Source organism: Pelobates fuscus, chromosome 3, assembly GCF_036172605.1.
Source record: "Pelobates fuscus isolate aPelFus1 chromosome 3, aPelFus1.pri, whole genome shotgun sequence".
Classification (NCBI taxonomy): domain Eukaryota; kingdom Metazoa; phylum Chordata; class Amphibia; order Anura; family Pelobatidae; genus Pelobates; species Pelobates fuscus.
The window spans coordinates 210,833,204-210,860,746 of NC_086319.1; the positions used below are offsets into that span (position 1 = coordinate 210,833,204).

The window sequence follows — 27,543 nt, forward strand, 5'->3', positions numbered from 1 at the left end:
GGAGATATTACTGTATATTTTGCAATTCCTATGTGTGCTATGTCGTCTTAGTACAACAATACCCGTGTGTATCTTTTTCAGGGTTATGTGGATGTTGAAGGCGCACATTTGAGACAGACCAATTTCATATTTTTCAAAAGTGGATGCCTGGCCTAAGTCTCATTTTAGCAGCTCATGACTGCAAATTACCTCTCAAAGACCACATCTATTTTTAAATATGAGCAGCTCATCAATTCAAATTATGAACAAGTGCACACTATTTGCTGTGAAAGGGGGAATATTTGGCGTAAACTTATCAGGGCGTAGTACCCAGTCATCTGTGTCACGGGCAATGCTGTCACGGATTCCTGAACCAAAACACAGACCGACTACAAAGAGAGATAAAACAGAGAGAAAAACTTGTAATACCAGTCCTTAGAATGGCCGGGCTATACAAGCAGAGAATAGTCAAGTTACAAGCTGAGGTCAAAGGAGTTAGGAGAAACGGAACAATGATAGGAAAAGCCAAGGTCAAGGATCAAGGATAAAAAAATTTTTAATGAATGGAGAAAAAAAAAATGAAAACCATGGGTTAGGGCTTCTGCCCTTAAGTCCCATCAAATGTAATAGAAATTAATGCCTTTAAAATCTAATTCCAAAGCCTTCACAAAATAACGTGAATATAAAGGAGTTTTATTCAAGATCAGGAGAACAAAATTATACATATATTTTTTTTTTTTCGTGATCCTGAATAAAACTCCTTCCTATTTGCACTACTCTGTGACACCTTTGGAATTTGATTTTAAATACAGTGAAACCTCGGTTTACAAACGCCTCGGTTAACATCAAGGTCAAGGATCAGAGAAGACAGGATAAATGGGAGACAAAGCCAAGATTCGGTAACCAAACAATCAGACAGATGACTAAAATCACACACCAAAACCGGTCTACTTATTAAAATTAAGTGGCCAATACATAGGCCGGGCTGATAGGGGCAATCAGGGCAGTCATAGAAACATAGAATGTGACAGAACATAAGAACCATACGGCCCATCTAGTCTGCCCAAGTCTCTAAATACTTGCATTAGTTCCTGGCCTTATCTTATAGTTAGGATAGCCTTATTCCTATCCCACGCATGCTCCTTTACTGTATTAACCTCTACCACTTCAGCTGGAAGGCTATTCCATGCATCCACTACCCTCTCCGTAAAGTAATACTTCCTGATATTATTTTTAAACCTTTGCCCCTCTAATTTAAGACTATTTCCTCTTGTTGTGGTAGTTTTTCTTCTTTTAAATATAGTCTCCTCATTTACTGTGTTGGTTCCCTTTATGTATTTAAATGTTTCTATCATATACCCCCTGTCTCGTCTTTCCTTCAAGCTATACATGCTAAGATCCTTTAACCTTTCCTTGATCGTTTTATCCTGGTCTCAGCCTCTCTTGTAACACACCCCTGCAGCTTTTCTTGGGTTTTTTTTTTTTTGGGGGGGGGGGGGGTTGATGGAATCCTGAAGAAGCAGTGACCTGCCTCCATTCTTCTGCTAGGCTCTACTGATGGTCCACTTCTGTGGCACTAAAGCAGCCCAGAAATTAGCTGAAACTGAAAAGAAAGAAATGTAAATTTCAGCTCAGCATTTGCCTTTTTAAAAATTACTGAATTGTTTCAATTCTGGCACATTGGTTGGGGTTCCATCTCTTTCCTGGCGATAAGAGACTCTTGATTGTGTGCCAGATACTGCTCATTGTACAGATTAGTCTGGGTGACTATCACCCCAAAAATGACTGCATACAACCCAGCGCATTAGCCAGACAGGTCAGCATGTATGCCAGGATTGGCAGTGAAATCTGGGATGTCTGGCGAAAAATTATTAGAGGGGTACCCAGTCATCTCCACCATGTTCAGCATCAGGAGACTCAGCGATTTCTCCTGATGGTCCTGCAGTATCTGGCCCATAGTCCCTGTCCCCTGCGTCACTCTCTGAGGCAGTGTTGGTCGCCTCTGAGTCTGTCGCTAACAGGGCATAAGCCTCCTCTGAACTATACTTCCTAAGCATTGTGTACTTCGGTAATAAACTTTAACTAAATAACTAAACTTTAATTTTTTTTAACTATTTTTTTTTCTTTTCATTCCTAACTAGCTTATCACTAAATTCCGCTATTCCCACTAAATTCCACAAACCCCAACAAACTAAATCAAACATTAATAAAATAAAATATTAAAATTTAACCCCTGAGGGAAAAAAAAAAAACTAGATCAAAGTAAAGTACTGTGATCTGTATTTTGACCACTGCTGGCAGTGATCAAACAGCAGGGACAGGGTTATTTCTTTGTTTGTTTTTTTTTGTTTTGTTTTTTTAAGAACAGGGTAAAGGGGATTTGGAACCTCTTCAGACAATGTATTCTCTTCAGGGACACAATGTAACAACGATCCGTCTATCTCCACTTCAAAAACCCACAAGAGGTGGAGGGAGGTGGATCTGATATCCCAGCAGCATTGTGACCGCTGTGACTGGCTGTCACAGCGATCACGTTGGCTTTGGTCATCGCAATTTGATGTTGCTGGTCTACCCCTGACTCGGAGCCACACCGCAACAGCGATAACCCCGCGATCGCCGGCACCGCAGCGATCTGGGCTTCATTTTAGCGCATGCCGGACCGGGTCCATCATCCGGCATTAAGTGCTTCCTCAACATGACTGACCCAACCATCATCCATCATTAAGGGGTTAACCACAACGTACACACATTGTTCTTATTGGGCAAAAGTGGAAAAAAAATGTTACCAACACTTTTGCCTGTCCTATCTCAGTCCTAAGTTTCTTGTCCATTAACAAATGAATACTTAACCTCCATGCATCTCATATTTTATTGCATTATATTTTGGTGGTGGTTTTGTTGTTTTTGTACTTTATTACACCTATTTTAAGTGCTTCTTAGGATCTTCATTATCTTGTTGAAGATACATTTTTACCTGATGTGTTTGCTTGTATTACATATGCAGTTCAATCTGTAGATTTGTTTCATTTTATAATTAATTGCGCACTGCTCTTAATTAGTAATATGTACATGTAAGTGTATCTCAATGTGCATAAAGTGTTTTTTCTATTTTTGTAAGATATAAAAAATTTTTAATGAATGGAGAAAAAAAAAATTAAAACCATGGGTTAGGGCTTCTGCCCTTAAGTCCCATCAAATGTAATAGAAATAAATGCCTTCAAAATCAAATTCCAAAGCCTTCACGAAATAACGTGAATATAAAGGAGTTTTATTCAAGATCAGGAGAACAAAATTATACATATATTTTTTTTTTCGTGCTCCTGAATAAAACTCCTTCCTATTTGCACTACTCTGTGAAGCCTTTGGAATTTGATTTTAAATACAGTGAAACCTCGGTTTACAAACGCCTCGGTTAACATCATTTTCGGTTTACAAATGAAAATCCATTGAAAATAATGTCTCGGTTTACAATTTTTTTTCGCAATACAAAGCAAGTTTCCCCAGGATGCACTGCACCTGGGAGGTTTTTAGCACCGCCCCCTGCATGCTGGAGCCTGTGGGTAGCACGTGGTGTCGAGTGTGGAGGTGTTGGAGCAGCTTTTGCATCGAGTTTTGGAGCCATTCTGGAAATTGTTTTCAGTTGTTTTGGGACTTTTTGGTGCATTTCTCAAGCTGTGGAAAGGTAGGGAGCTGAGCTTCATTGTTTGCATGCCTTTTATTGTGTGTTCTGCATTGTGGGTTGGTTTCCATGCCAGGTCATTTTGACTTTTTTCTGACCTCCAGAACAGATTAATTGGTTTTCAATGCATTCCTATAGGAAACCACGGTTTCGGTTTACAAATGTTTTGCAATAAGAAACGTCCCGGAGAACGCATTAAATTTGTAAACTGAGGTCCCACTGTACTTCTAAGTGACTGAATACCTTTCATGGTGCTCCAGGCATGGTAGCAGACACTACTTCCCTGAGTGCAACACTACCTTTGAAATTATAATTAAATGCCTGTTGTGCCTTGGATTAATACATTTCACCACTGAGAAGCTAAGTTTCATATGAGGAAACTCAATTGGTAAATTCCCTGACTACAGAGCCGGACTACAGAGACTGTTTTAAAAACACAAGGTCACAGGTTCAAATCCCGGCAGGGTTAACTCAGTCCTTCATCCTACCAAGGTCAATAAAGGAGTACCATCAATTGGATAATATATATTATTATTTAGTTGCTGATTCAGTTAATCCCGAGAGCGTGCCCTGAAAAGTGCTTTGAGTCTCACTGGGAGAAAGGTGCTATATAAATACTAGTTCTTATTACTATCTGAGACACAATCTGGTGTAGATGATTGGCTAGTATTTAAACCTAAACATCTGAGGATAGGGATTTAGGGGTAATTATTTCTGATGACTTAAAGGTAGGCAGACAATGTAATAGAGCAGCAGGAAATGCTAGCAGAATGCTTGGTTGTATAGGGAGAGTTATTAGCAGTAGAAAGAGAGACATACTCATGCAATTGTACAGAACACTAGTGAGACCTCACTTAGAGTATTGTACGCAGTACTGGAGAAGGATATTGATACTTCAAAAAGAGTTCAGAGAGGGGCTACTAAACTGGTTCATTGATTGCAAGCTAAAACTTACTAGGAAAGATTAAAGGATCTTAAAGCTGCACTGTCATGCCAAACTTACCTTTCTCTAATCGCTTCCTCTTCTCTCCCTCGCTCGGATCTGTTTTTTCATATCTGCTCTAGTTTTCTTTAAAACATAAGAAAAGTAGGGACTACTTTGTCTGATGTATTTTTCCTACGCTTGACCAGCTCAAGTGGGTCAGAGAAATTTTCCCACAATACTCACCCTTTCCTCTGTGAAGGCGATGCCTGCTTTCACTGTTCTCGAACATCCTGCCATTTAGACAGAACGCTGACAAAACTACCTAATTTCGTCCTAACCAAATGAGAACAGTTTGTCCATTCGTGTTAGGACGCAATTCGGGACTTAAAGATCGGTATTTCATTTTAATGAAATGCTGATTCTATTCGTGCCATGGTTGCATCTTGTAGTTGCTTAGTAGATAGCTCCCTAATTCCAACAGTATTAGGGAGCCATCTACCAAAAGGCTGAAAGACCAAGATTGGTCTTTCAGCCAACTTTACTAATACTAAATAAAGATCACTTAGTATTTGTAATTAATCCGCCCCTATGCTGCGAGTAGGGGCATGTCTAGTAAAGAGGGTTGTTAAAAGAAGAAAAAACCTTCTCATAAATAGCTCCATGGCGGGGCAACTATTAACTAGAGTGGGGGGGGGACATAGTGTCAGCCCCGAGCCTCCACCCATGCCCCATTAGCGGCGGCCCTAAAAGACAATGAGGTGGAACATATTGTCTTCCCCCGGCCCCCACTCAAGAACGGTCGGTGGGTGCCCTAAAAGACAATGAGTGGGGAGACCTATTTCCCCCCTCTGGCCCTCACCCATTAACGCCAGGTGGGGGCCCTAAATTACAATAAGGGGGGGACCTATTGTGTCACCCTGGCCCCCAGCCATGAGTGGTGGGTGGGGGCTAAATGGAAAAACAACCCCTCCCAGGTGACTAGGGGTCCCCAAGCCTCTAGTCACCACCCCCTACCCAAACAAAATTAAAATAAAGCCCTACCTACCCCATTCACCCTAAAAATAGTGATGGAGGAACAATGAAACTTACCATTTGATGTCTTCTTTTTTCTAAAACCTTCTTTTTTCATCCATTAAGCCCGTCAAACATAAAAGAGCACAAAAAAAATAAAAGATGAAAAATAAAAAAAATCCAGACACTTAAAAAAATAATCCATCTTCACCCAGCAAGGGCACCACTTATAAAGCTTTCCCATGCCCTGCAATTCGACTCAGAGCGCTCTGATTGGTTGATTTAAGAGTACTGCTCCCTGACGCTTCTATTTTTACATTTTACAAGGAGGGAGCTGCGAGCCGCTAGCACCCTCCTTGTAATAAACTGAACGAACAAATGAACACTGACATTCGGTGTTTGTTTGTTCGTCTGAAATATCTATTCATTCGCCTTTCTGACGAATGAATGAATGAATAGACTAAATTCCCGTCCAAATTTCGAACAATAACTAATGCCCCAGTGTTTAACTGGGCATGCGCAGGAGTTTTACAGCGCTATCTTGTATGTGCAGATGTAGTGTCCCACAGGGCCTTCATCTGCCCACACAAAGATGGCAGCGCCAGGACCTAGGTCCGGGCACAAAAGAAAGATTAAAAAAATAGGTAATATGGGGGGGCTTAGGGGTATTTGGGGATGACTAGGGGGACAATTAGATGTAGTGGAGTCGGGAGGGGGGGGGAGTTAAAAAACAAAAAAACAGAATGCGGCCATGATTATGCCGCGTTAAGATAACGCCAGGGACTAATGGAGGTTATTTAGAAAATTGGGCAGACTAGATTGGCCAAATGGTACTTATGTGCTGTCACATTCTATGTTTCTATGAGTGCAGTAATTTCTTTTATGTTTGTATGGTCCATGGTTCTTTCCCAGTGGCTTATTGAGTTTTTAGATTTGACTTCAATTGTGTGACTTTCAATGTAGCTCCAGAAGTGTAGCTCCAGAAGTGTAGCTCCTAGATCTATATCCCATGATGCGCAACTCTCTAACCATTCAACATTCTAAATACTTAATTTAAAATATTGAATTGAACAAAGTGTGCAAAAGGGTGTAAAGAAGCTGGTGTATGCATGTTGATGTTAGCAGTCTGGGATAGAAGATTGCAGGTATAATACATAAAAAAAATTCAGGTCTCACAGGGTACACTGTAGAATAATTGTTAATGCAAAAATACTTTATAAGACAATGTGGGGCATTAATACCGTTCATACTATCAGTGGAAAATATCCGATTTTTTTATTTTATTTTATTTTTTTTGTAAATATGATTTTTATTAACGTATTTTCAATGTCATTGCAATAAGAGATAAGCAAGAAGGAATAGGACTCGCAGGTCCCTGGAAACAATAACCAGTAATAGTTGCTGGTGGGCTCACGGGCCCCAATAAACCATAGAGACTCGCAGGTCTCGCTTTTTTGTTATCAATGTGTTTAGAGTCGTTTTTCATTAACTATCTTGAAGGTGAGACTCGCAGGTCTCTCATTGTACTGGACGTTCGTGGATGCGCAGATCCAGTTGGTGACATTTACAACTTCAAGTATGTATAATGATCAGGAGCCCTGTGGCTCTAGGCTAATGTCATGAATGTACACCTTTAACTTTCTATTGTGATTTTTAACATCCTAGCATTCTAAGATTCTACCCCCTCCGTCTTTAACAGTAGATTGTTGTATTTGGTAGGTCATGTCCCAGCTGGGTGAGTCAGGTGAGTTCCACTTTATGTCATACCCTTAGTTCAAGCTCGTAGGTCCACTTCAATGACGGACCTGTGGGTCCCTATTTGTTGGTGTGGTGGGTGTCTCTTTCCGTTGTCTCTAGCGTGTGTTTTGTGTATTTTCAGCTGTGTCTTGGCGGTTGGTGTCTGTTTTTCACCTTGCCATGGTTGTGTGGCGTTGGTGGTCTGCGTCTTCATTGTGAGCCATGGTGTGTATGATACCCTCCACTGATATGTGCTCTTAAGTGTGCCATACGGCACCCTATCTTGGGTGTGTGTAATAGTGCTATCGTCGGGCTATTGTATTTCCCTGTGCCGGTTTTGTGGGGGTGTGTCTGAGTATGGGAGGTTGGGTTTCCCTGCCTATGATGGTCTGTTTGTCTCCGCCAGATCGGGCCTTCGGTTCGTCCAGGGTAGTCACCCGTCCCTTTCTCTGGGTCTCTAAGGGTGCAGTCTCTAAGTGTCCACGGCATTGCAAGTGGCCTCTGGGGTGTCTTTGTGTCGGGTAGCATTGACCTTCAGTGTGTTTATACTGTTAAGTGGGGTCTGTCGGTGTTTTCTCTTTGGGAATTGGGGAAGGGTAGGCAGGTAGGGGTGGGGTGGTCCGGTCCGTCGTCAGTCGGTAGTTCTCCGTCTCCTTGGGTGTTCAGTTCCGATTTTTAATTATTCACTGATCACATTTTAAACAGGACTGAAGTAGAATGTTGGAATTGTGTATTTTTATTTAGTTTTGTTCTCCATAATTCTTTTGTTCTCTTTGAATTACCCTATTATTCTCATAGACTGCATCAAGATATTTCATGCAAGCAGTTTTGATATTTAGGAGCAAGAGTAGATTTACAGTAATTTAATAATTCATTAATGGGAAATCTGCCTCCTAAGGAACCGCTTTATTTTTTAAATGATTTCTAATTACATTAAACCAATACTGAAGTAGTTAACATATAATCTAACATATGTATGCCATGTAAAATTATTTATATATTTATTACATATCTGATGGTAAAGTGGCACAATATTCCTCGATTGCTGTACATTTCTGACACCTAATGTCCCACTTTTAACAACGATTATAAAAATGTTGTATAATCTAAAGTGGGATAGATTTCTAGACCATCCTGCTTCAACACAGATGAGTTCCTGCCACATCCTCAAAGTGTGTAACAGAAGAAATAAAAATACCACCTCTCCCGCATTGCTGTTATGTCTGAAATTCCAATAAATGTGTTCTACGGCATGGGCTGTGTTTTTTGTACAATCTTGCTACCGTGTTTGCAGTGATACTATTGCAGCTATCTGCTCACCTCCTTCTACACAGGTCAGTAAGGTTAAGGCTGATGCCCGGGTGGAGATGTTACGTCAAGCTGGTGTGGATGTGGATACCTGGCTGTCTGGCGCCATGATTCAGGCTAATGAAGAGCTAGAACAGGAGAGGCGCCTGAGTGAAGCCAGAATGTCTAATGGAGGAACATCACCCTCAGTAAGAGCTTTCCTGTATCATTATATGCTGGTCCTTTTCCAACAAACCTGAAAGGTTTAAAACTTGATTTTCAATATAATCTGTTTAAAAACACTCACAATCCTTTTCTTTCTACTACTGAAAGTAGCACTTCAGATACAAATATTTGGTACTGGCATGTAGATACTGACTACATTTTCAAAAAGATTTGAGCTGTGGCAAGTTAGCTTTCGTATTAACTGTTCACTTAAAATTAGTTATCTTATCTTTTATACTCTTGGCTGCATCATTCATGGTTGGAACTAAAACATAAACTCTTCAAAGGTTTCTCTTTAGTTTAGTTTAGATTGTGTACTCGAGTTACGTAGTAGTCTAGTTTTAATAAGCACTCAAGTCCAAGTTGCACTTAAAACTGCACTTCTTATCCAACGTATTACTCACTATTCTCAAAACACAACCCACAATTAAACCCATTATTGGGAACATTAATCACCTAACCAACTTAATTCAATATGTTCCTCCCCTTTTTAAATTTTCTTTTTAATTATTTTAAAATGAATTTTGACCCTATAGATATCCACAAATAATTACAATGCCTTGTTTAACTTTTAGATGGAAGATTTTGATTTTACTGATTTTGAGGATTGTGATGACAATGGTGAGATTTTTGAAGAATCAAACCTGAGTTTGAGTGGCTCTCGGTCATACCCATCCCCTTGTCAAGTGCTATACAGTTATCAGGTAGGTGAAAATTAGAATGATTTGTTTAGTTGATATGCAATCACTTGTACAAATTTAGTTGCGTTATAGACTACTTGCTAGGTAAAAAGCTACTACTGTAATAACTTTAATTGCAAAATTGACCACCATATTGTAGAACAGGACGTCAGAGGGTTGTGTCAAATTTGTATGTATTTAATGGACCGTGTATTAAAATGTAATAACAAGATAGATGATGCCTTTTTTCACTACAGGTTAAGGGACTTTCTCTCCATTTGTTATCTTCATAAAAGCAATGGCTTATTTTTTCCTAACTCTCTTATTGTTTCATGAGGTCTAATGAGAAGGCATTAGATGTGCACATGACATTACAGGTAGATCCGTATTGAAGGGAAAAATTAGCCACTCAAGCATTTTTTGGCTAATTTACTGCTGAGATAATGCCTTCCTGGTTTGTTTGGTTGGTTATTTTTAACTATAACTTGTAAAAAGCGAACATGCAGGGCAGTGCTAAGTTTGTACCAGGACAACATATAAGAAAGCATACAGAGGAATGAAACATGTGAGTCTAACTTGCTCTGTCAGCGTTTTAATAATTCTGTTACTTGTAATGTTCACAGAACTTAAAAAAATATTTTATTTCTAATATTGTAGGTGCATTCTAGATAATTAAATGTTGAACTTTTTATACAATGTTTTGACATTTTAAGACTAGAAATGCAAGTATATGTTTAAAATATCATTGTATGGAAAATATATGTATTGAAGTGCAATAATCATGTTATGTAGATCTTGTATATCTTTATACATTTCTCATAAACCTCATAGTTTAACACTTATGAGTTTTAAATGTAATTATTCAGATTATTTTAACTTTCCTTTTTAATTAATTGTGTGGATAATTTATAGGCATCTCAATCGGATGAGTTGTCCATCACTCAAGGAGAGAGATTGGAGATCATTGAAGATGGAGATGTCGAAGAATGGGTTAAGGTTAGTTTGGAAAATCCCAATTTACATGGGCAATAAATACACTTTAAAAATGTCATGTCCTATTGGAGACACCAAGTTCATTCAATTTATAAAATTAATATTTATTGAAATTATCTATCCAGTGGTAAAGGGATATTCCTAATATATAATCTCTTTAAGAAATAATAATAAAATGTGATGGCAATCCACCAGTCTGTACTTGTATAGTAGCCGCTCTTGGCTGAATACATTTTTCTCTCTTTTTGAGTGGTTTAATATGAGTGTCAGAAATAGGTTTGATTTCCCATAATTGTTTTTAATTAAAATTTTTGATAAATTCTTAAAAGGTCTAAGAAAGATGACGTTTTAATTCAGTAAATTTATCATTGATGATTATATGCATTTAGATTTGTTGTGTTGAATATTTTTCCCTCTTTCATACACACCCTTTTTGTTCACTTAAAGGACCACTATAGGCACCCAGACCACTTCAGCTTAATGAAGTGGTCTGGGTGCCTAGTCCAGCTAGGTTTAAGCCTTTTTGCTGTAAACAAAGCAGTTTCAGAGAAACTTCTATGTTTACCTATGGGTTAATCCAGCCTCTAGTGGCTGTCTCATTGACAGCCGCAAGAGGTGCTTTCGCGCTTCTCACTGTGTTTTTCACAGTGAGAAGATGCCAGCATCCATAGGAAAGCATTGAGAATGCTTTCCTATGGACTGGCTGAATGTGTGCGCGGCTCTTGCCAAGAGGGAGGAGAGTCCCAGCGCCGGGATTAATCCCTTCTTCCCCTTTCAGTGCCACGGCAGTGGGACCCTGAGGGTGGGGGCACCCTCAGGGCACTATAGTGCCAGGAAAACGAGTGTTTTCCTGGCACTATAGTGGTCCTTTAATCTATTAGGTGGCCAAGTATTTGGGGTAAATCATGGGGTAAACTTCACGTCTTGAACATCATGAGAACTACAGTTCATTCATCTGCAGAGTCAAGACTGTGACTTTTTATTTCATGCTGATGCATAGACTCCACCCAGACACACACACTGTGGCCACACTCACTGATAAGCACACACGTGCACACTGACATACATTTACTGGTAGACTCACTGACACACACTCACACACAAAAAGCAGACTTATTTCCGCTCACATTTTTACCTTGTTATGGAGCCTGCCTTCAATGCCACAGCCAATCAAGTCAACAGCAGCATAATAACAATGCCTGGAAACATAAAGTAGTTATATTGAGGTGAGACTCTGGCAACAGCATGTGCGAATTGTTCATCCAGTGAACTTGCTGTACAATGGTGAGGAATTTCAGTATTTTGAATGCTTGGATTGCGGCTTTATATACATTATGAAATATTACACATCATTATCTAGCTGCGAAAAGTACATAACTCTCATTATGTCTGTGTTTATATAAGCATTTAACGTAAGTTTTTTTTTGGGGGGGGGGGGGTTGTTGTTGTATTTTTGTAATGCAAAGTGGAGGATTTAAGTTTAAAAGAAACTGATTGAGATTAGGAAAACAGGAAATATTCTTAGTAATGTGAGGTGTTTATAAATAGCCTTTCTGAAGCATGCAGAAATATTGTTTTGTCATTTTTTGTTGTTGTTGTTGTGTTTTAATAACCTCATAATATACATTTTGGAATCCTTTAAAAAAAAAAAATGTTTCATGTATATTGTGATGTACAATTTGATGTAAAGAGTTTAGTAGTTTCAATCAATGCCAGCTCAAAACTGAACCTAGTCGCTGATATGTTAATTATTGTTTGGATCTGAACAAATGCTTTGCACAGAACTGACTACAATTTGTGATGTTTCTAAATGTACAATGCATCTCTCATGCAGGAGGTGATAAAATTACAAGAAAGAGGAAATGCTTTTTAAAATGTTCAAAATGTCAATTTCGGTTTGAATTGGTGTAGACTCTCAAATCGTTCAATATTTGCTCTAATGGAACTAAATGTATCTATCCGTTATTAGACTAATGGTGTAACAGAGTGTACCTTCTTTTCTTGAATTGCAGGCTCGGAATAAGAACGGGCAAGTTGGCTATGTCCCAGAGAAGTACATTATGTTCCAGAATTTTTCTGCCATTAATCAAAGGATGGCGGACTGGACACAAACAGATCAGAGCAGTGGTCTTCATTCTGAAAGATCCCTGGCTGGAATATCAGAGTTGGACTGGACAGAGCCAGGAGGTGTGTGTCTGTATTTTATAGTTTTTTCATGTCATAAAATGTATGCAGACTTATATTTATATTTAATGAATGCGTGTTTTACCCCTTTTCCTTTAGATTGTAAGCTTGCTTGGGCAGGTGATGCATCACTTTAATATACTTCTACTTCTTGTCCACCTATCGTACAGCACTGTGAAATATATTAGCACTTTGTTATTACTTATCTTACTAATAAAACCAGCATCACTAGCTTGTAATGAAAATACATAATATATAGTCACAATGAGCAGGGCCAGCACACCAAAAAGCCAAGTCTGGGTGCTGTTAACATAGAGTAAATTAAAAAGTTACTAAAACCACAATTACCAAATTAGTGATTTTAATTGGTCATGGTGGTAGGAGTCTGAATGTTCAGCATTTCTGTTTGAAACACGACACATCCAGACAGGGCCAATGAAAGGATTTTTGTCTACACAGGCAAAGATGCATTTTGCCGCCCCCGTCATTAAAAAAAAAAAAAATGCAACTTCCCCTGTGTGTCTTATAACGCCCCTTTTGATTTTCATACCCTCTTTAGTGTATTTTATCCCCCCTTTACTATGTCTTACATCCTCTTGTGTGTCTCTTATAACCCCCTTGTGTATCTTTCTTTCCCCAGCTCCTCTGTGTGTTCCCCCTTCCCATTATTTTTGTGATATAGACATAGATATATAGCAACACACAACTATACAGGCACTCAGTCACAGAGATATGCAGGCACACAATGGCACGCAGCCATACAATATACACATACAGGTACAATGTCATACATACAGACATACAGACACACACAGAGACATTCAGACACTTTCATAAAGACATAGAGATACAAAGACATACATACACAGGATTATAGTCATACAGATACATTCATACAGAGCAGGGGCAGATCCAGAGCCTAGTCTCGGGATTGGCACTGGTGCTGGGTTGTAGTGGCTGAAATTGAAAAGTTAGGGGATGTAGTAGGTGGACAGAGGCTATAGTGGAGGGTACGGGCTGTAATTGGGGGGTTTGTAAATGTAGTGGGGGAACAGGGGCTGAAGTAGGTTGAGGGCTACAATTTGGAAAAAGGGCCGTGGTGTGGATGATATGGGTGCAATTGAGGGAGAGGGGCTGTGGTGCAGGGTGGCATGGGGCTGAGGAAGGGTGTATGGCTGGGTGGGGGGCACAGGGGCTTGAGAGGGGGAACAGGGGTTGAGTAGGGGGATAAAAAAAACCTAAAACTAAAGTGTATTTCCCCCTTTCCTGAGGCTTATCTTTGGTGAGGAAAGTGGGGAAGCGGCTGGGGAGGAGGTCACTTTGGCTGAGGAAGGGGGGCTGTGGAAGGGGGACAGGGGCTGAGTAGGGGGATAAAAAAAAAAAAACTAAAGTGTATATCCCCCTTTCCTGAGGCTTACCTTGCTCAGTGAGGGGTGGGACAGGATCTGGAGTCTGGGAGTCTGCAGTCAGTGAAGTCGGCCGGCCCCTCCTGATGGTGTCAGGAGTAGGGGGCGTGACTTCCTCTGCTCTTCTCTAAGACTCCCCAGTGGTCTGGGAGAAGAGCAGTGGAAGTCACACCCCCTCCTCTTGACATCATCAGGAGAGGCCGGCCGACTTCACTGACTGCAGGCTGCAGGGAGAGTGAGAAGAGTTTAAAAGTAGTGAAGTAGTGGAATATGTGTATAGTGGCGCTTACAAAGATAGTACAAGAAAAGTCAAATCAGTGGAGCTGCTACCACCGCTGTGTCGTCCTCTCACAACCCGGCACTTGCAAAGTTAGTTAAATAGACTGAGTGATATTCAAAACCAATCCCAGTGTAAGGTGGAGCGCTTAAAGCAATATATAACTTACCCCCCCTGGAACTTTCAGTAACCTAAGGGGGGAATAGAAAGTCAATAGGATTCACTCTCGTGGTTCTGAGCCTAAAAGGACAGGCTCAGATCACTCTGGTAGACTCTGGTAGACGTGTGTATAAGGAAACACGGATCCTTTAGATGTTGGTAACTTTGATTCACTCTCTGGAAAAATGACAAATGCCAACTTCTAGTATAGTAAGTTTAAGGTACCAATGTTTATAGGTGAATAAATGGAACTGCTCACCTTGTCTAGAGCCTAGGACTTGGCTCTAAGTTTACACAGCACATGTGTCTTTAAGAGGACACATACCCTTCTTTAAATGGAGCAGGAACTTGGAATATCGAATGCAGGATTCCACAGGTAAAGTAAAAAAAAATATTTATTAAATATAAAATACACAATAAAAACAATAAATGGTGACAAATAATAAAAGTCCAATCCTGTGGGTGGTTCCGAGACGCGTTTCGCCTTGATGGCTTTTTCAATCAGAGAGTTTAAAAACTTGAGTCCTCAGCCAGAGGCAGGCCAGAGCCAAAGGCAGGGGATTCGGATTTTTGCGCTCCCCCTGCTCTGTTTTGTAAAACATTTTACTAAATGTGGTACATTTTATAATGGATTATGTGAATGATCTTTCTGACTATGCTGTTTGCCACATCTCCCAGTGTGCCTTGCCAGAGCCCTTTATGACTATGAAGGTCAAAGTGCAGAAGAACTTACATTTCCGGAGGGGGCCATTATCCAAATTATTCGTAAAGAAGAGGGTGGTGTAGATGATGGGTTCTGGAAGGGAGAATTCAATGGTCAAGTTGGAGTCTTTCCATCATTGGTTGTGGAAGAACTATCAGAACAGGGCTCAGAGGCAAATCAGGTATAGCTTTAATTTTATTTATGTAGTTGCTTTTTTATACTAGAGTTATTCATAATATTTTGCATCTCCTGTAATATTCTCTTTTTCATGATGACTCTCCTTTCTTTGCATATCTGCTATTATGGCAGAATATTATCTGCCTTTTGTATTGCTGTTAGGATTTTTTAGCACTTAATTCCAAACACCTCATCATTTTAGATATTATCATTCTTTCATATATATTAAATGACACAAGCGTTTTAAACATTAGCTGTCATGCAGGATCAATGCTAAAGTGGGGAAATTAGATACTCCTAAGTGTTATTTATTATAATTCAAATTTATAGGTTCCATATTGATCTAAAGCAAAAATGATAGCAGAACAAAATCTAAAAAAATAATAAATGTAAATGTTTCATTTAACAGCTTTTTTTGTTTTTTTTTTTAAATGTATGTCATTTTGTAAATATGGATTGTATTAGTTGACCTTTCTCACAGGAGAATATGCTGAAATGTTTTCTCTTTGTCAACTTGGCTTTTGAATAACGAAATAAATTTTCTAAAGTATGATATTGCATTCATATCCTTACCCTTATTTTCACATCTATTTATTTCTATTAATGGTCTCTTTCATCATTTCAATTCCAATTCTTCTCTTCCTTCAGATTTCATCCCATTTGTATCTTCCCCCACTCAATTTTAAATCCTCCCTTAATTTCACTCCATATTTCTACCATGCATCATATACATCTACCATGCATATCTTCATCTCAGATGTCACCCTGGTCATCTAATGTCTTGCCTTATTTCATTAGTACCAATTTCTCCCCCCCCCCCCCCCCCTCCCCCCTTCCTCCTATCGACCTCTTCCCCCCCCCCCCCTTTAGGTCTTTTCTCAGCTCTACATTCTCTGTTGATATTCAGAATTGTGCCCTTTCTGTCCATTCTTAGTGTTTGTTAACCATGCATGTTGCTCATGTCAAAAATATAGATACTTCATTCTAGTAATTTGTATTTTTCTTGACAAAAAAAATGGAGATTCTAGTCTTAAGACACTAGTCTTAAAGCTTATACTGCAGGATGCTTTCCAAATGTACCTGAGCTGTCTTCTAATACTGCTTCTGAAAACAAATCGGTCACTATGTAATTATGTAGAAATGGTAGACCTACCAGTAAAAATCCCAGTATCACAATTTGTCCCTGAATTTTGCATTTCTAGCAAATGTAATAGCAGCATGACTCCAGGAATCATTTTGTGTGTAGCAGGCCCTTCACCCATTATAATGGCCTTTAAACCATAACCTGTAGATATATCCTGTTTCTACTCCCTCCCTACAAAATTTTAGCTACCCCATCCTTTACTTCCTACATACATACTAGGGATGGATCCAAAACCCAATCTTGGGAGGGGCACATGGTTATTTATAGAAACAATCCAGGCACAATAACTAGTACAGCTCACTGTAGTGGTTATGGTGCCAGGAGTGTCATGGCACCCTCCCAGAGTAAGTAGTCAAACCATTTAAGAACAGTTTGACAACTTGGGTGGAATGATTTCTACCTATGGATTTGATGGATATCCAGGGAGCCAGGTGAGGAAAACAAACAGAAATCCAAAGGGCTGGATACTTACTTAAAAAAAAAAAAAAAAAAAAACTACTTTATTAAAACAATAAAAGTGATAAAAAAATGGGTACTAACATAATAAACTATAAATGTATACCAGTCCACAGTGAAATTGAAAGTCCAGAAACCTCACTTGATGCATTCGCCATAGCTTTCTCAAAAGTGAAGAATGTCCAGCGTCAGAAGTTCTGTTTTTATATGGTCTGCTATCAATGTATTCGTGATCAGCTGTGTGGTGAAGTCACTTTCGGGTGGGCGGGACTACGTCGCACAGGAAGTGACATATCATGCAATCCCCATAGGCTCCTATTATAAGTCTGAAACAAAAAACAAAGTATATACACTAAAGAACTGTACACGTATACTGTGGATAGCCCCAGGTGAACTTCACAACCACCTATAAGAATATATAGCAAACAAACAAAGTGGAAACCACCCAGAATACGTATAAATGTTGAAATAAAGTGGGACAACCTGATGCAGATCAAATGTCCTTAAATCGAATCTGTGTGAAAATTAAAATAACTTGCATAGCGTAAAAAAGTATATATAAATGTTGGTATAAGTGAGATTAGAAATACACTCACAAACAAACGATATTTCAGGCCTTTCACCCTCTCAGGGGTTATGTGATGAGTGCAGATATCCTCCAACACGGTATATGTAAATGTAAAAAATGCAATATAGTGAAGTAAGCTAAGAATTTACAAAATCACATTTATTCATTGCACTTACAGAATAGCAGCATAAAAAGGCATCTCTCCATATACATATGGAACTCCTGGTGGTGATAATAGTGTCCACAGTGGAGGTCCAGAACCAATGGAAAAGATACAGGATCCAAACAAATAAAAACAGTAAAACATATATAAAAGTTCGGTTCCTATTATAAGTCGTCATGTTGCCAAACATCTCATAGGAAGTGACGTCGGCAGGGGAAAGAACAGTTAGCCGCCATATTGGAAGAGGGCAGGCAAACTATTCTGTACCCTAGTGTGCTATAGTGAGTGTTTGGGGGCAGTGTGTGTGTGTTTGAGGGGTCAATGAGTGTGTGTGTGTGTGTGTGTGTGTGTGTGTGTGAGGGGTGCAGTGAGGAGTGTGGTATTGTGTTTTGGGTGGCAGGTGGGAGCAAATTAAAAAAATATTTTATTAAAAAATGATTACATTTTATATTCCCCCCTCCCTTCTTACCTTTGTTCAGGGATGAAGGACATTTCTCAATCCCTGGTGGTCCGGTGGTGAATCCCTGGTGGTCAGGGGGGAGTGAACTCTAGCCTGCAGATCCTGCGGCTAGAGTTCACTCTTGCGAGATTCAGAGCATTGCCATGGTAACCGCTGCAACGCTCCAACCTCGCAAGAAGAGACCGACGGAGCTGCAGGCTGAGCTCCCCTGGATCCTCTCTCCTTCCCCTGCAGGCTGTCAGCAATGTGCCTGTGGGCCGGAGGGATGATCTCTGATCTCCCCTCCAGTCTGTGAAGGCGCACAGCAGGGCTAGTTTCTCAAGGGGGAGGAGAGAAATTGCCCTGTTGCCCCTCGTTCCCCCATGATACATACATGATGCCAGTGAAGTAGTCATGGAGTAGTCATGGAGTAGTCATGGAGAGGCCTTAAAGGCACTGTAATTCTTTTTCTTCTTTAATAAACCACAGCCTACACAATATTGCAGATTCTATTACAAGTTTATCTGACAATCTTCATTTTTATATCAATTTGAAATACAAACATACCAGAATTGAATATAAACATTTTTATGCTCATGTATTTTGCAAAATATAATTTAGTCCATAGAGACTCATACACCTTCATTTATACACTAGGAATGACTACCAATCTGTAGAGGAACACATTTCTCTGCCAGAAGCCACTGGTTACTCCCTCAAGTGTGTTGAAAATGTATGCTCACCTGGTGCGTCTAACCGTAAAAGAAGTTTTAATGGGTCATGTCATATTCTTACAATCAGAATGGGATTTAGGAGTCTATGCATTTCACGGTTAGCATTACATTAGCGTTCCAGATGATGCTAAATGCGCTTATAGCAGTTTTAAATACCTTGTATGTTAGAAATATGTAATTTAATTTTATTGACTGTATGTAGCCATTATGCTCAAATGCACACATTATTTTTATATTCCAATGCCATGTATCAATAAGCTGCACTGCTAGTAATGGCATTAGGATCCTTACAAATCTCTATAGGCAAAGTATTTTTATTTATAGATTTTACTCATGCATACAATAAGACAAAAATATATTTTTTTCTACTGACTGAATTTAATTTGTTTATCTGCAAAATAAGCTGTACGCTACATTACTGTGTCATCATATGCCTATATGCTATCTATGCAACCTTTGCTTTTAATAATTGTTATGCCAATATATTTTAATCAAAAGGTGCTCAGTGATGAAGAGTATTTAAGCACATCTCAGAATATGATTTAGTCATTTTCAAACTTTCTGTCTCAACAGGATCTACCTTCTCCAGCTCCACCTCCATTCTTACCTCCCACACTTTCACCATTTTCCAACCAGAGAACCCAACTTCATGGAGCAACTGCTATGACAGAAACTGGTATGTATGTTTGCTTGCTTTTGTTCCAATATATTCAAACAACTTTTAGTAATTTAGCAACTGCAGCACAGACTATATTCCTAAATAACTTTTTATAATATGACTGAATAAATGATTACACAGTCAGTTAAATAATTTATATACTTACAAGTTATATTCTAATATAATTTAACATGTGTTGATCCTGCTGTTCTTGAGCTTTTTAAGAACAAAATATACATTTATTCTTTCAGACCCTAGACAGAATGGTTCTGGAAGTTTGCACAATTCACCTGATTTTTCTGCCACACGCTTGAGACCTGTAAGTATTTATTTATAGAAATCTTTTTTTTTTTTTTTTTATTGAGGCTTTTGATTAATACACAACATAAAATAAAGCATTAGGAGCGATTGGCACATGAACAATAAATCCAATCAAGTAAAATAGGCTCCAAGGAAAAACAGCCTTTTTTTTTTTTTTCTTTTTTTTTTTCCCTCAAGTAAATAATAATGCACGTGTGACACATGAATAGATGAGAACATAAGATCATATGCACTAAGATCAAATGTAGTTGATTATAGAAATCTTTTTATATAAAATTCTTAGGTGGTATTTGTAATAAAAAAGAGCTCCACCCCTTTGAGACTAGCATTACACAGGCTGCCTTACATTGTGAACTTTGATACCTGTAAAGCGGTGAATAAATGGAAAATATCAGTGTATGCCTTCTAACACACAGCTACATGTGCTGCACTAAATCGCTAGTAACTGATGAGGGTAAGAGAAACAAAAAATAAGTCCGCAGATTTAGATAAACCCACACTGTTGCCTTAAAATGGGTTATGCAGGGCATAACCCAGTTAGCATAAATTCTTAGAAAAAAAGAGGGGAACACATGGGGTTAATTTTCCAACCAAAGATAGAGGGAGCCAACCCTACTAGAATTACCTCCAAAGTTGAGATATCATTTAATGGTAATAAACTTTATTAGAAGCCAAATACACAAAACATAAACAGATATACATACAAAAATTGTGTAGAGTAAAACCACAGTGTAAGAATCAAAAAAATGTGATATGCCTTTAAAATACCATAGAAATATAGTATATACTTCACATTTGAGTCGGTATATAACGAGAAACCTCACATATATGTATCAGTTGGCTAGTTAGGCTTAGGGTAAAGGATGGTAAAGAAAAAGATCTCTGTTTGAAACAAACGGCTGGTCAAAAGGGAGAATATATAATAAGTATAAACCTTAATAGGTACAGAGAAATAACCCTAGTGGACCTCGGTAGCAGAAGAGAGTCCAAGTAGATGGCACTGACAGGTAAATATGTATTGAGTAAGCTAAAAAGATACTGTGTCAAGTTGTAAAACTTAACTCTATCTCAATACAAAATCAAAAAATAGAAGATTAAAGCAAGTGTATATAGTAGCAGGAAGTATTCCAGGTTCATCACAGACGCTACCCTGACTATTGATAACAAAATTGTGTCTAATAGCTCTGTATAGACCTGCTGCTTTGAGGCAGCAAACCCAGAAGTCTAATTAGTTGCGGTCTATAGCAGAAACTGGAAAACAGCTTAAAACTGGATCAAAGCAGGAAGGCAGTCCTGATGGACTTAGATAACAGAAGGATTGTCAAATAGATAGTGCTATAGGGTAAAGTGATATCAGTTTCCCTGAAAGGTATACTGTATCAAGTTAATGGAGCGACTTAATCTCGATGGACAGGATAGACAGATGGGAGGTACACGTATGTATTATATCTAGTTCCAGATACATCTCACTACCTGTCCTGTCTATGTACAGCAGAGTACCGTCTAGTAATGCAGCTAGAAGCTTAACTTCTGTGTAATATTGCCGCTAGACCTGCTGCTTCAAGGCAGCCTACCCAGTTATCCAACTAGTTGATATCTATAATAGAGTCTAAAGAATAAAGTAAGTCATAACTAGCCAACGAGTACCACCCCAGTACTAAACAAAAATGTTAAAAACAATAGTGCATCGGCAAAAACTTGCTTTCTCAGGAGCCAGAGAGCATCTGCACCATTCCTGCTATAAAAGGAATGTTAAGCCCCTCCCTTATTGGAGTTGCAAACAATCAGATCATTTGTGGATTAACTTAAAGGGAGGTTCTAATAACTCCCCTTATCCAATCATCCAATCTACGTGAAGCGTGGGCCGGGTTACGACGTAAACGTCCCAATTGGATGTGTTTGAAATCAGCTCGCTACACAGTATGCGGCAGAGGTGAGGGGCATGAACCATCTGACCTTATAGGTCATTTCCTATCACGGCCAGGCATCCTGATATAGTATAGGAGGGTTCCATGTAAAACTTTGACTAAATCTAAGGAGCCTCAACATGGTTGGATAGTCTTGAAAATATAAGACAACACATTTCAGGTCCAATTCAGATCTGCAATATCATTTGGACCCAATACTAAGAGAACCTCCCGTCTCAAAAAAAGTCACTCAGTCCATGATTGGTCAGATGTGAACTTCATATAATCAGGCATATTAGAATATGATAAGGCGGATTCACCTTCCAAGTGATTTTTATCTTCTTTTGAAAAGTTCAAGCTTCTACAGTGGGCAGGTTATTTATCGGAGAAGCCTAGAGTGTCCAATAACTCATATAGATATGATTATTGTTGCTCAGATATAGAATTTTATAGGTCATATAAAGAAGGGGAGCATCAGATCTAAAAGTATAAATATAGTAGTGGATGCTTAGATATACCATATGTATGATAATGATCAGAATTCAAAATTGATAGAAATTTTTATCATCCGGATGGGTGGAGACACAAGAATATAATCTCGACCATTCAAAATAGATTGAAACAGATCAAATAACGGAAGAGAAGAAGCCTTTGTTTAAACCAAATGGGCTAAGGGTTTTAAGTTTGTATATCCACCTGCACTCTTTTTGGCGTAGGATTTTATCAAAATCCCCCCGCCCCTGTTCCCGTTTGACCAGCTCCAAACCACAAAATCTTATATCTTTAGATACACCCCCATGTCGTTCTTTTAGATGTCTTGAGATGGGAGTCTCCAGTCAGTTTTTTGGAGATCTCACATGCTCTTTTATCCGTTCTTTAAAGGGGTGGAAGGTTTTGCCCACATATTTTAGATTGAAACTGCAGGTCAGTAAATAAACCAACCGTGCCATATGGCAATTAAAGAAATGTTTGACTCTGGGTGGTATGATGTCCTTTATTAGGGTACCCCTTCTCCCTAAACTGCTGTCCAAGTACACTGGCCCTGGCTTGGAAGTCTTTGATGTCACTACAGTTCCTCTGTACCCTCAGATACTGCCCAACGGGTATGCCCTGTTTCAAGGGTCTGTGATGGAAACTGTCCAATTTTAAGAGGACATTGGAGGCTGATGCTTTCCTAAACAAAGTCGCCTGGAGTGAGCCTTCCTCAGAAACGGAGATGGTCAGGTTCAGGAAATTCAAAGAGAGGCCACCGAATTCCGTAGTTGTGGGTTAGGGGCTGTAATGGGGTTAAGACCTGCACAATGTTCAATTATAGTAGGTGGGTTAGAGGCAGAAGTGTAGGGTTAGAACCTGTAATGGGTGGTTAGAGGCAATAGGGGGGTTAGGACTTGTAGTGATGGTTTAGGGGATGTAGTGGGTTAATAAATGGAAAGCTCATAAAAAAATAAATTAAAAAAATAAAATAAAACAAAACGTTAAAGGGAAACTACAGGCTAGGCACTCAAAATTGTATTTGTGTAGTGTTCATTCATCAGTGCAAGTTCAATATATGGTGTCCACATAGTGCATACAAATCCCAGACAGTGCTTTTTCTTGTACCAGGAGAGAGAGCCATCGACTGCTCTGCCTAAAGCTGAACTTAGCCTGGTTAACTAACACTTGCCATCAGTGTTTAGTGCAGTTTCAGTTCTTTTATATATAGAATTTGAGTAGTTACCCCACACACCTGCCACTCCACTTGCTCCTCTCCTCATCCCCCCAGTTATCTTCTTCAATCCCTTCACTTTTAAGTCTACTCTAATGTACCTCTTTCTTGTGTTTCTTCACTCTTTCTCTCCATCTGCCTCTGAGCAGCGTGCCTTTGTTATAATCAAACCATAGTTTCCTCCTTTAGGCAATTCTTCCAAACAAACTTTTACACGCGTGGTGGGAGTGCTCCGCATGTGTGTAGAAAGTGGAGGGAATGTGATGTCAATCGTATTCCTCCCTGCACACAGAAGCAAGACCTGGTAGGAAGACTTCTAGTACTGCCAGGTCTTGCTCTATAAAAGGCAAAATGAGGGTAAAAGTGAAGGGAGGCAGATGACACGGCACCGGTCAGGGAGACGTTTTATATTTCCCTTCCAGCTCATTCAGCAGCCGGTGATTTGTTGCAGTGCCCCCAGCAAGTTGGCGCCCTAGGCAACTGTCTAAGTAGCCTAATGGAAGCGCCTGTCCTGTGTATAGGGATATATTATCTGCTCAGATTCAGCCAAATACAGCAAAGTTGATTATGTCACTGGAAAATTGCCCAAAACATTCTGCAAAAGCAATATAGGAGTTTTTAAGAGAAAAGTGGAATTCTGCAAGGGCCAAGTCAATCATCTGATCTCAACCTGGTCAAGCATGCATTTAATTTGCTAAAGACAACATTTTCTGCAGAAAGATTCTCTAACAAACAACATCTGAAGACCACTGCAGTAAAGGCCACGGCAAAGTATTACAAAGGAGAAAACTCAGTGTTGGGTGATGTCCTTGCGTTCCAGACTTAAAGCTGTCATTGCCTGCAATGAATTCTTGACAAAGTATTAAAAATTACATTTCATTCATGATTGATTGTCGAATTACATTTGAGCCCTTGAAATAAAGGGGCTATGTATGAAAATTATTACAATTCCTAAAAGTTTCATATGATATATTTGTTCAACCCGTTGAATTAAAGCTGAAAGTCTGCACTTCAATTGCATCTCAGTTGTTTCATTTCAAATCCATTGTGGTGGCGTAGAGCAAAAATTATGAAAATTGTCAGTGTCCAAATATTTTTGGATCTAACTGTATTGGTGATACCCTACCTCTTCAACGAGACAGAATTTCAGAAGTACGGTAATATACATTTATTTTATGGTATCAAGCAAATGGTAGAAATACTAATCGCTTACTTGGAGTAATAGTGAGAAACATGCTTGTATGTAAGACTTAAAGCCAGTGTATAAGTCATGTGTTTGCTTGTTATTGATTGGTTTTGTTTTTTATTTATACAGATGCGGGCAGCACCTCCTCCTCCAACAAAACAACCTGAAACAGATTCCACAGAGAATATATCTTGATGATAAATCAGTCGTCCGTCATTACCGTGCATGAAATAAGCTCTACACAAAGGAACATCGTCCTGCTTGCAAAAACTGGATTAGCAGCTCAGAATTTATGGGAAATTCCTTGCTGTTCCATTTATCTAGACTTGCTCATCCTCAAGATTGTTTGTTCAGATATAGAACAACCTAACCTGCATACCAAAGAGACTTAAATATTCTTCCAAATAGCAGTATTTATTCAGTTCAATCTAATTTTATTATGCTATCTTTGCACTTTTAGAACACTGATAGTTTGTATTTTTCTTTCTGGATTGCTATTATTATACATAATATTTTAAGAATTCCATGTAAAAAAAAATGTAGCCGAATAAATATGCTTGTATAGGACAATTATTCTTTTCTCATATATCCACTTTCATATATCCACTTCTCAGATGTCTCTTGTATCTTGGTTGACCTTGTTAAATAATTTCTTGTCCTATAATAGAATAGATGTTTGCCTTTCGAAATTTCACTTTTACTAATATAGTTAATTAGATTTTTCATCTAAACATAACTACTTCTTGGCCCCAAAGGGAAACTTGGATTTTCTTCATGTCAACATACTGCACTGATTTTAGAAATCATGTTTAGGTGGTATGTCAATGGCATCTTCCATGCATTGCTGCCAGACCAATGCAGCATTGGCTAGCCTGTGACACACCATGAGTTTAAGGCAGATCAGACTATGCTGCTTTCGTTCTTTTCTACATCATTATTTTTCTTATTCATGCTAACAAAAAGTGTTGTAAATGTGTGCTGGTGCCACATATCTGTAAAAATTTCCTTTTAGCAGTGAATTCTTACTTCCCTTGCTGATTACATTTGCTCTAACTAGAAAAATGACCATATGTATCTTCTGTAAAGTTTTATGCATGAAGTGGTCCTCAGTGATATTCAGCCCAATTCTAATTGATTTGCTTCTGCATAATTATCATCCAGTACAATCCAAATTTTCTAGAAACAGGGCTGCTGAAGATTCATGTGATGGTGGTTTAATCCAGTAGAAGGTTATCGTATAATCTGTTGAGTACTATGGCAGTGGTCATACAAATATTTTTGGTGGGGTAGCGGGGTGGTTACGGAGACACATGGAGGTCTGGGGGATTACTGAAACAAATGGAAAGGCTGGGGAGATTACTGAGACACATGAAAGGGCTGGGGGTTTACACATGGAGTGCTTGGGGGACAAAGATACACAAAAAGATGAGGGGGACAATGAGACACACAGAAGGGGGGGGTGAAGAGAGACACAGAAAATGTCTGGGGAGGAGAAAGAGACCTGTGATGAAAGCAACTTCACCACTGGTTCTTGGAGGGGACTACTTGCCAGCCTTTTACCCTGTGACTATGGCCCCTTTAATTTGTTTTGACTGAGAGACCCTAATTGTGCCTACTGGGACTTTCGAAGTAGTCGAAGTGGCACTTCGGATACAGTCGAAGTGGCCACCATTCGACACTCGAGCACGTGGCGACGGCCATCTTATTTAGTCGAACGGGTTCAGCGGTGTTTTGTCATAGAGTTTATGGAGCTCATATAGGACACGAGACGGCACGAACACCGCTGAAAAGTTACCTCCCCTCGAACTTCCACAATTCGAACGGCGTTTGGTGAGTTGAAGCCCACGAACAAGGGACACACACTGATTATGCTCATTCACCATTCAGTTTGGTAATTTGAATGGTACTTCAACTGTTTTAATAGACCGTCCGCACAGCCTTATTCACTGGAACTGTTTTGGGCATGAAACCATGTGTGCGGTCGGTCAAAAAAGAGACTTCCAGGAATTTCCTGAACCCCTGCTCTGATCTGGGTGATTTTTGGATATGTTGTTCACCCAGATCAGGGCTATCAGGGGATGTGATTTGTGGGGATATGTTGTGTTTTGGGGTACTTGGTGGACTTTATATAAATGTGTGGTTTTTCTGCCTGGGGATGTCAATGTATTATCTGCCTTAATTATATCACAGGCAGAGGGGAGGGATTGTGTACTGTATGTTGGAGTGTCATTTATTGTTACATTGTTTCTATTGGCTTGTACACTTTGTGTCCCTGTGCCCATTAAGGTCCACCTGGGTGTCAACCTTGTTGGGAAGCTTGCATAAAAGGACAGCTTTGGCTTGTTCTACCCTTCATGAAGTTTAGGCTCATGTTTGGGGGATTGGAGAAATACATACACTCTGGGGATTGCTATAATCACTATACTCCCCTGAGTGTAATCACTAAGTTCTTGTAAGAGCTGTTCCTGCTACGCTAGGCTGGATCCTGGTCTTGGGTCCAAGGTGGGTGAAGGACGGCGAGACCCCAACCAAGCTGCGGCGGCTCGTGGGGTTTATGGTGGTTATGGTGTTCCAGTGCAGTGCTGATGGTACTCGCAAATACTAGGAAGTGGCGATTGACTGAGGTACTCGGTCGGAGTACCAGGTGGTCCGTCACAAGACCCACAAATCGGTTGGGACACACAGAGAGGTGCTAGTGGGACAAAGACACGGAGGGTTGGGGAGGACAAGATACACTGTAAGGGACACACAGAGGGGCTAAGAAAATACACACAACGTTGATCATTTTTGTTTTTAAAGGAGGGGGGGAGGGTCCTTCCTAGGGCACACAATAGTTTTGC

At 39.5% G+C, this 27,543-nt stretch overlaps 2 protein-coding genes across 2 annotated transcripts in view; one reads left to right on the plus strand and one right to left on the minus strand.

The window, feature by feature from the left end:
- Positions 1-25,243, plus strand: part of FCHSD1 (FCH and double SH3 domains 1) — a 134,430-nt gene extending 109,187 nt beyond the window's left edge. The window contains exons 13-20 of the mRNA XM_063446222.1: positions 8,666-8,827; positions 9,419-9,547; positions 10,436-10,519; positions 12,529-12,703; positions 15,221-15,426; positions 19,500-19,602; positions 19,836-19,903; positions 24,833-25,243. Coding sequence (XP_063302292.1) covers positions 8,666-8,827; positions 9,419-9,547; positions 10,436-10,519; positions 12,529-12,703; positions 15,221-15,426; positions 19,500-19,602; positions 19,836-19,903; positions 24,833-24,898 — 993 coding nt within the window. The 3' untranslated portion in view covers positions 24,899-25,243. The remainder of the gene's footprint in view (positions 1-8,665; positions 8,828-9,418; positions 9,548-10,435; positions 10,520-12,528; positions 12,704-15,220; positions 15,427-19,499; positions 19,603-19,835; positions 19,904-24,832) is intronic.
- Positions 1-27,543, minus strand: part of RELL2 (RELT like 2) — a 435,084-nt gene that overhangs the window by 278,067 nt on the left and 129,474 nt on the right. The gene's annotated exons all lie outside the window — the stretch shown is intronic.